A 9,609-nucleotide genomic window follows, 5' to 3' on the forward strand; every position below is an offset into this window, starting at 1 on the left:
TGCGCTCAGCAACGCACCCATGGTGGCAATGTTATTTGCTGCTGCTACAGCTTGGGCTCCCAACGTAAAGGACTTCTCTACCAGCTGCGCTGTGAGGCAGTCCTTTTGCGTCGGCAAGGTGGCCTTTTTGGAAGAGGGCCAGGGACTCGAACCCGGCACGAGATATGCAGCCAGGGCGCTCTCTAGCCTGGGGATTCCTCTAGCGAAGCCCTGAAGCCTTCCCTCCACTCTGGTGAATGGGAGGTACGCCTTGGCCGGCGAACGCGCCGCCAGAGCCGCCTCCCATGAGCCCTCGACGTACTTTGCCAGCGAGGGCATTGCTGGAGCCAGAGGCTCTGCCGCCCTCATTGGCCGAGAATAGGGGCCGCCCTCCATCATATCCACTTCCGGTGCGGAGGGAATGGGGGGCAGCGCTATCTCTAAGCGTCGAGCAGCACTCTCAATGAGTCCAGGAAAATCTGAACGCAGAGAGGCTGCAGCGAAGGACAGGGCTACTGATCTCTCAGAGCCCGTGTCGTCATCACCCAGGGAATTACAAGACCTCTCGCTTTCCAAAGGAAAGGGGGTCTTGAACGCCTGGGTCAGAGGGTCGGATTGTTCCATGGGAATATCTGTCTCCTCCCCATAATCCCTGTCTTCTCCGGAGTTGGCGCCATCTGATGATGCCTCTGAAGCAGAGGCTAGCACCGATAGCACGTCCTCCAGAGGAATATCCTCCCTAAAAAACGCCCAGCGCTGCTTCCTCTCCTTCAATGAAAGGAGGGCGCAGCTGGCGCAATTAGGGGGATCGCTGACCCCCTCCTTGGTGTACTGTGAACCCAAACACACTAAACATAAGTCGTGGGAGTCCACAGCCGTCATGGAGGCGCAGCGGCATTGAGCTCTGAAAATAGCTTTTGGGGGTGGAACATTTCCTGGTGTGCTCATTCTAGGACGACGTCGATGACTGGAAAAATCGACGGCGTATCTCGTCCTGAGTCTTCTCTTCGTCTCTTCTTGGCTTCTATAGTCTAGTCCAGTCACTGAAGATAAAAGGAGGCTGATTGAGGGGAAGCGTCCCCTCTTATAGGGACACCTGTACTCCTATTGGCTGCAGGTGTGTGCATAATTTTGTCTCAGGCTGTTGCTGCCTTAGGGCAGTGGGTAAACCAACAGGAGCAGAGCTCCCCTATGGGGCGGAGCTCCACGATATAGAACGTCGTTCTACAACGGATTGGTCAAAACAAGCATTGTGATTGGTTGAGACATGTTCTAAGCCATACTAAAAAAAACGTTTAGCACGGGTAAGCCTATGACGCAAAAATGGCCAACTTGTTTTCCGTTCCATCTGAGAAATCCCTGCGCATCCAGTGTCTCATCAGCCCAGCCAGCCAATTAATTAACTTGATCTCCACTGTAAAAACCATCTAGCTCAGGGGTGTCAAACGTACGGCCCGCGGGCCGGATCAGGCCCGCAAACGGGTTTAATCTGGCCCGCGAGATGATTTTGAAAGAAAAAAAAGAAAAGATTTTTATTTTTTTTTATTTTATTTTATTCAATAAAATAAACTGCTGTTCCAATTGCGTCCACTGGATGGCGCAATAGCAATTGTGTTAAGCAAGCAAACTGTTTATACCGGGGCAGAGCAAGTAGGTCAAGCACGTGCAGCCAATGAGCTACTTTGTTTTGCCCGCGATATTTATTACGGCTTCTACTTTTAACATTATGTGCTTTGGCACCCTCATTGCCCCAATATGTCTCTGTCAAAAAAGAGAAAAGTGGACACAGAGTGCAGAGTGTTCCAAGAAAAATGGTCATCCTATTTAATCACGGAATTGAATGGGAAAGCTGTATGTTTGGTGTGTTCAGAGCATGTTGCAGTGCTGAAAGAATATAACCTTTGTCGCCACTATGTGAGTCTTCATGCCGACAAATATGACAACTTTCAAGGACAGCGGAGATGAGAGAAGGTGAATGAACTGTTGGCGGGTCTGAAGAAACAGCAGTCTGTGTTTACTCACAGCCGAGACATCAGTGACGCTGCAGTGAAAGCTAGCTACCTCATTGCTAATGAAATCGCAGTGGCTTCAAAACCATTTAGTGAGGGTGAATTTGTAAAAACATGCATGATGAAGGCAGCGGAGATTGTGTGCCCTGAAAAGCGGCAGGCTTTTGCAAATATCAGCCTGACAAGAAACACAGTTGCAGACAGGATTTCCGATCTTTCAGTGGATTTGGACAGCCAGTTGAAGCAAAAAGTAAAGTCATTTATTGCGTTTTCGGTTGCAATTGATGAAAGCACGGACATTACAGATGTTGCACAACTGGCCATTTTTTCATCCGCGGAGTTGATGACACATTGACCGTCACCGAGGAGTTCGTGGAGTTGGTGCCGATGACAGATACAACGACAGCAGCTGATATTTTTACCGCACTCGTCGGCGCGCTGGACAGGGTCGGAGTGGACTGGTCCCGCGCTGTCAGCCTGGCTACAGATGGTGCGCCCTCAATGATCGGGAAAAAAGCAGGCGTTGTGACAAAGTTCAGAGAGAAAGTGCAATCTGCAAATGGAGGACGTGATTTTTTGGCTTTTCACTGTATTTTGCACCAGGAGGCTTTGTGTTGCAAGTCATTAAAGATGGATAACGTCATGAAGGTGGTCATCCAAACTGTAAATTTCATCCGATCCAGAAGCCTGAATCACCGTCAGTTTGACAGCCTTCTCAGAGAGAAAGACCACATCTATGGCCTGCCATACCACACTGAGGTAAGATGGTTAAGCCGAGGTGCTGTGCTGAGGCATTTCTTTGATTTACGAGAAGAAATTGAACAGTTCATGGAAGAAAAGGGCAAACCAGTGTTAGAATTTCATTCCGCAGAATGGATGCCGGACCTTGCATTTATGGTGGATGTTACAGAGCACCTGAATAACTTGAACAAACAGCTGCAAGGGCGCAACAAAGTTGTCACGCGGTATTATGACAGCATACGTTCTTTCAAGTTGAAGCTGTCATTGTGGGAGACGCAACTTGCCGGTGGTGATGCAGCTCACTTCCCCTGTCTGAAAAATGTGTGTGCGACCCAACATGTGGCAGACATGAAGCGGTTCAAAGATAAAATAACGGGACTGTTACGGGAGTTTGAGCAACGCTTTCAGATTTATGTATATGTTTTTATGTTGATGTGCTATTGTTTTTAATAGTTTTTATTTTATTTGTATATTTAACCTATTCTTGACTCTGTGGTTCTTGCACTTGTTTGGGGAACAGGATTTCATTATTTTTATCTACATTTCTGCCTGAGAAATGACACCCTGATATAGTTCTGTGATCTGTGATATACTTCTGTGAATCACTGAGGCATTGTGTGTTTGTGTGTTCTTTGTCCTCAGAACTTTCAAATAACTTGAGGTGTTTTATGATTAATAGTGATGTTGTGCTTTTGGACACTGTCCTCAGGCTCCAGCTTTATGTTTATATGTTTTTATGTTGATGTGCTATTGTTTTTAATTGTTTTTATTTTATTTGTATATTTAACCTATTCTTGACTCTGTGGTTCTTGCACTTGTTTTGGGAACAGGATTTCATTATTTTTATCTACATTTCTGCCTGAGAAATGACACCCTGATATAGTTCTGTGATCTGTGAAACAGTTCTGTTCATCACTGAGGCATTGTGTGTTTGTGTGTTCTTTTTCTTTAGAATTTTCAAATAAACTTGACGTGTTTTATGATTAATAGTGATGTTGTGCTTGTACTATTTTGGACACACTGTCCTCAGGCTCCAGCTTTATGTTGTATGTTGATCGTATTAAAACAAAGAAAACAATCTGAAGTTGTTGTTTTTAAGTTATATATACCATGATTTTTCCGGTCCGGCCCACTTGGGAATAGATTTTCCTCCATGTGGCCCCTGAGCTAAAACGAGTTTGACACCCCTGATCTAGCCTAACAGTTGGTTTGCAACAACATTGCTGTCTGTCTCTCGACATTTGCAGCATTGTTTCAATATTGAAATTCGATAGAATATTCCACTGTCCTATTTTGAATTAATGTGTCAGGACTAGAAGGGACATATTTTCTCAGCCAGTCAAAATGAATCAGCATCATTTTAATGGATATAGGCAAAGAAATGCCAATAGAAAAACAGGTAAAACGAAATGAAATGCAACTACTTTGCTGATATTCTAGCTGCATGGTTTGAATTGACTATGTTAGCTGTAGTTGGCTAGCTAGCAAGCGATAATAACATTTAGAATGTACAACTGGGTGGCTTCCATAGATATAGAACAAAAAGACAACTACTGAAATAGTAACCTATACATTTATCAAAATAACGTTTTTTATTTAAATGTAAAGCAATTGTAGAAAAGCAATTGTAAGCAATCACTCGGTGGCGTCGTTGCCATTGTTATTAAAGCAATTGTACACGAGAGGGCGTTCATATGACAGCAGCACAGCACACATTTTTATTTATTTAGCACGCCCTCTTGTACAATTGCTTTAATAACAATGGCAACGACGCGACCAAGTAACGGAGGTGAATACAGCGGGTGGTTTGAAATTCCCATTGTTAGAGCCTCCTGCCCATGATATAGTAGACAACATACACATGGCCAGTACGTTCATAAAAAGTGCTCTAATTTACGTCGTTACCTAGCAACGCACTAATACTACTACCACAGATAGAACAATGAGACAGATATACAGACTACTTTAAAAAATGGATATGGCCTAGATGGCGCTGCCAATGCTGTCACAGATGCTACAATGGCACAGATACAAAGATGAGTCCTCTAACTATCTATCTCTATGGCCTGTTGTTCACACACGTATCTGCCCTCTCATTGGCTAGAATGGTCCCACCTGATCTCGCTTCCTCCTGCCTGCCTTCCATCTGTGAGTACAACATGTATTTCCATTGTTAGTGCGGTCACATGTCTATCTTGTCACTATAGTCAGAAAGGAAGAGGCGAAGCAAGGGATAACTGAGTACAAAATCTGACTTCTCCAGCAGGTGGCTATTTTTCGCTCACTAAGCGAGTTGTTTTTGTATGGAGGTCAATGAGAGAGTGTCGAATTTGGTAAACCAAAAATGGAATGGCTTATTTGCTTCGTGTGGCTTATTTGATCAAATATAAGTTTCATAATACTTAGGTTGTTATGAGTGTAGGACACGTGACATCCCGGAAACTTTTAGAAAAAATACTTTATATCGGAGTTGTGCCTGTTGTCACACTCGTATCTGCCCTCTCATTGGCTAGAATGGTCCCACCTGATCTTGCCTCCTCCCGATTGCCTACCATGTTTGAAGACATATATTTTCATTGTTAGAGTGGCCAATGGAGTGTCTGGACAATATAATGGATAATCAGTGATATAATAGACGATATTTGGTTTAGTCTAGTCCATTGACTGAATTTAACAAAGTATGGACAGCGTTTGTGTACTTTACGGTTTCACATTTGTATTTTCCTTCAATCAGTGTGGTGTTTTGTATGATTGACAAACCTCCTCATGAAAATAGCCAATCGTAGTTGATTATAGGAGGGTACAATTTATTTTCCGCTAACGACTCCTGGAAGATAAACCTAAATATTAGAAAATACTGTAGCCACTTCGAAACCAACTTCCAATGAAAACACACTATTATTCATGATATGGATTCTACAGATAATTATTTTAATTCACATTGGGTGACAAATCCTCTGATCCAGGTAAGGAGAATGGCTGCCTGTCTCAAATGTCAGTTCGCTAGATTAGATTTGGCTAAATTCGACTAGCTAGCTACCGGTAGTTGATGAACTATAGCTAAATGCGCTGTCCAATATATTGTTGTCATTCATTAACTAAATGGAAATTGTCATATCAATGGCAAACTAGATAATCGGATCATGATGATGATCCCCCATTGCCAGGAAGACAACATTGCTACTCCCACCTACTACAACCAGTGTAATCCCCTATGTTTAGCAAATATAGGCTCTCATCCTAGTTGCGTGTGTGTGTGTGTGTGTGTGTGTGTGTGTGTGTGTGTGTGTGTGTGTGTGTGTGTGTGTCTGTGTCTGTGTCTGTGTCTGTGTCTGTGTCTGTGTCTGTGTGTCTGTGTGTCTCCTATCTTCAGGCTTATCTCACTCTTGACCAGAACCTGCCAGTGCCACAGTTAACGTTCCCCCTCCAGGCCAACTCCTCCCTTAAATGAGAATGTCTCTGGCCCAGAGAGTCTTCCTGTCCTGGACCTTCACCCTCATCTTCCTCATCATGCTGGTCCTCAAACTGGACTCCAAGATCCACTGGAACTGGTTCCTCATCTTCCTCCCTGTATGGACATTTGACACCATTCTCATCCTCATGCTGGTGGTGAAGATGGCGGGTCAGTGCAAGCCCGGCTATGATCCGCGGGGCGACCAGCAGAAATTGCGGCAGAGGGTGTCGTACCTGGTGGCAATGCTGCTGAAGCTGGGCTTCTGTCTGACGCTGTGCGCCCGGTTGGAGAGGCTGACGGACATCTGGCTCAGCGTGGTGTGTGTCCCCCTCTGGGCCCTGCTGGTCGGGGCCATGGTAAAGGTTGGCTGCAATGTCTTTCACTACCGGAGAGACTGAGAGGATGGAGAGGGAGAAAGATGGAGATTGATTTTATTTACTCCGTCTAAAGACTGCAAGTGAGTCTGTAAGGGAGGTGAATGGGAGATTATTGTAATCCACTGCAGGAGAAACTGAACTGAAAAGGATGGAGATGAAGATAAGAAATGGATTGGTTTATTTTCACTACAGCAGAGACTGAAAGAAGCTCAGCTATAATTAACATACATTTGCATCTGACTGGAAGTGTGCAGAGACTTTTTCGTGTTTCTACAGAAAATTGTACAAAAATACATTTACTTGAAGAACAGTGCAGATGCAAAGTTTGGTAACATAATGACATTTTGTGCTGTTTGTGCTGTCATTCGATTACCAAACTTTGCATCTGCACTGTTTTTCAAATATGTGTGTGGGATTCAGTGATAATGGACTCATTTGATGCTCCAGTGGATAAGTATTCTGCCGTGTGAGATTTGAGACGTGTTGGTTGAGAATTCAAGGTATTCATAAGCAGACTCGAACCCTTGCTCTCCTGACACAGACTGACTTGTCTGTGCATGTGCCTGTGTTATCCTCTGAAAACTGGGACAGTTAGGTCCAATGGGTTTATATGTGAACATTGGTATTGATTATGTTTCTTTGAAGTGTGATAAGGATCTGTTTTCCCTTGGCGACCATGAAGAAACACACATAAATCATGAGATATATAAAATTCCTCTACTTTGCTGAAGTTTTCAAAGATCTGACTGAGTTGGACTGGTGAAAGCAGTATGACTGATTATACAACAGTATGTCCCTGCTTTAATTTATCCAATCACATGACTACCTCAAAGAAGGGAGGATGTGTACATGATCTATGTTTTGGAACATGGCTCTGAGTCTGATATGAAAATAATGACATAACTGGTAACCCGACCCAATCCAGAGAGGATAGAGGGAGGGATTGCCTGCCCTCCGGGGTGTTGTGTACGAGGTCACTGGTGACTCGGAGACAGGACTTGTACTGTTACTGGGTCGTTCCACGAAATTAGTGCCTTTTGCGTTCCTTTGATATTTGAAGTAGAAATTGTGCACCAATATTGTATTTAAAAGCCTGTTATATTGAAGTGCCCATTAATATAGAACACATGGAGAATTCAATCAATCAGATTTTCTATTTGAATAAAGACTTGATAAAGTGCCAAAATTCAGCATTTTTACATGTCCCTCTGTGACATCCAGGAAGATTTTATCTCACTTAACCCCAAAATCTCCACGTTTTTACCATCATTGTAAAGCCCTAGTTAGGGAGTGAACGTTATTTATAATAAGGGTTACATGGAGAAAATCGGACCTCTCTGAAATAAAAATGGATGGCCCTTTGTTCAGCTAAATATATTTTACATAAACCCTCCCTGAATGCTGGAAAAAAAACAAGTGACCCTATACCCAAAATAATAATTTAAAAAAGTGGATAGCAGAGAACATGTCTACCGTTTACCCTCACTTCTTGGACAGTCCAGAGCCTTACAGTGCCTTCAGAAAGTATTCACACCCCTTGTTGTGTTACAGCCTGAATTTAAAATGGATTAAACTGAGATTTTTTTGGTCACTGGCCTACACACAATACCCCATAATGTCAAAGTGGAATTATGTTTGTAATTTCTTTAACAAATTAATAACAAATTAAAAGCTGAAATGTCTTGAGTCAATAAGTATTCAACCCCTTTGTTATGCAAGCCTAAATAAGTTCAGGAGTAAAAATGTGCTTAACAGGTCACATAATAAGTTGCATGGACTCACTCTGTGTGCAATAATAGTGTTTAACATGATTTTTGAATGAATATCTCATCTCTGTACCCCACACATACAATTATCTGTAAGGTCCATCAGTCGAGCAGTGAATTTCAAACACATATTCAAGCACAAAGACCAGGGATGTTTTCCAATGCCTCACAAAGAAGGGCACCTGTTGGTAGATGGGTGAAGGAAAAAAAAAGCAGACATTGAATATCCCTTTGAGAATGGTGAAGTTATTAATTACACTTTGGATGGTGTATCAATACACCCAGTCACTACAAAGATACAGGCGTCCTTCCTAACTCAGTTGCCGGAGAGGAAGGAAACTGCTCAGAGATTTTACCATGAGGCCAATGGTGACTTTAAAACAGTTAAAGACTTTAACGTCTTTGATAGGAGAAAACTGAGGATGGATCAACAACATTTTAGGTACTCCACAATACTAACCTAATTGACAGTGGGAAAAGAAGGAAGCCTGTGCAGAATAAAAATATTCCAAAACATGCATCCTGTTCGCAACAAGGCACTGAAGTAATACTGCAGAAAATGTGGCAAAGCAATTCACTTTTTGTCCTAAAGTGTTAGGTTTGGGGCAAACCCAATATAACACATTACTGAGTCCCACTCTCCATATTTTCAAGCATAGTGGTGGCTGCATCATGCTATATAAATGTATGTACAGTACCAGTCAAAAGTTTGGACACACCTTCAAGGGTTTTTCTTTATTTTTGCTAAGGCATCAAAACTATGAAATAACACACATGGAATCATGTAGTAACCAAAAAAGTGTTAAACAAATCAAAATATACAGCTCTGGAAAAAATTAAAGAGACCACTGCAAAATTATCAGTTTCTCTGGTTTTACTATTTATAGGTATGTGTTTGGGTAAAAATAACCTTTTTATTTTATTCTATAAACTACTGACAACATTTCCCACAAATTCCCCCAAAAAACATTGTCATTTAGAGCATTTATTTGCAGAAAATGACAACTGGTCAAAATAACAAAAAAGATGCGGTGTTGTCAGACCTCGAATAATGCAAAGAAAATAAGTTCATGTTCATTTTTAAACAACACAATACTAATGTTTTAACTGACGAGTTGAGAAATCAATATTTGGTGGAATAACCCTGATTTTCAATCACAGCTTTCATGTGTCTTGGCATGCTCTCCACCAGTCTTTCACATTGATGTTGGGTGACTTTATGCAACTCCTGGCGCAAAAATTCAAGCAGCTCAGCTTTGTTTAATGGCTTGTGACCATCCATC

The 9,609-nt window shown here is 42.4% G+C and overlaps 1 protein-coding gene across 3 annotated transcripts; it reads left to right on the forward strand.

Moving 5' to 3' along the window:
• Window positions 1-4,920: 4,920 nt before the first annotated feature.
• LOC311134680 (transmembrane protein 60-like) lies at window positions 4,921-9,359 on the forward strand. Of its 3 annotated transcripts, none has more exons than XM_084168431.1 (2): window positions 4,921-4,995; window positions 6,103-9,359. In XM_084168431.1, exon 2 carries the CDS (start codon window positions 6,177-6,179, stop codon window positions 6,579-6,581), a length of 405 nt encoding a protein of 134 aa, XP_084024557.1. In that variant the 5' UTR covers window positions 4,921-4,995; window positions 6,103-6,176; the 3' UTR covers window positions 6,582-9,359. The 3 variants fall into 3 exon arrangements, with proteins under 3 accessions (XP_084024557.1, XP_084024559.1, XP_084024558.1); XM_084168433.1 differs by lacking the exon at window positions 4,921-4,995 and adding an exon at window positions 5,013-5,695; XM_084168432.1 differs by lacking the exon at window positions 4,921-4,995 and adding an exon at window positions 5,015-5,695 and having other exon boundaries at window positions 6,124-9,359.
• Window positions 9,360-9,609: the final 250 nt, after the last annotated feature.

Source organism: Coregonus lavaretus (assembly GCF_964263955.1).
Source record: "Coregonus lavaretus genome assembly, chromosome: 9".
Classification (NCBI taxonomy): Eukaryota; Metazoa; Chordata; class Actinopteri; order Salmoniformes; family Salmonidae; genus Coregonus; species Coregonus lavaretus.

Bases quoted from the DNA above. Each gene is read 5' to 3' on its own strand.
- LOC311134680 (XM_084168431.1), top strand. From the start codon at position 6,177: ATGAGAATGTCTCTGGCCCAGAGAGTCTTCCTGTCCTGGACCTTCACC.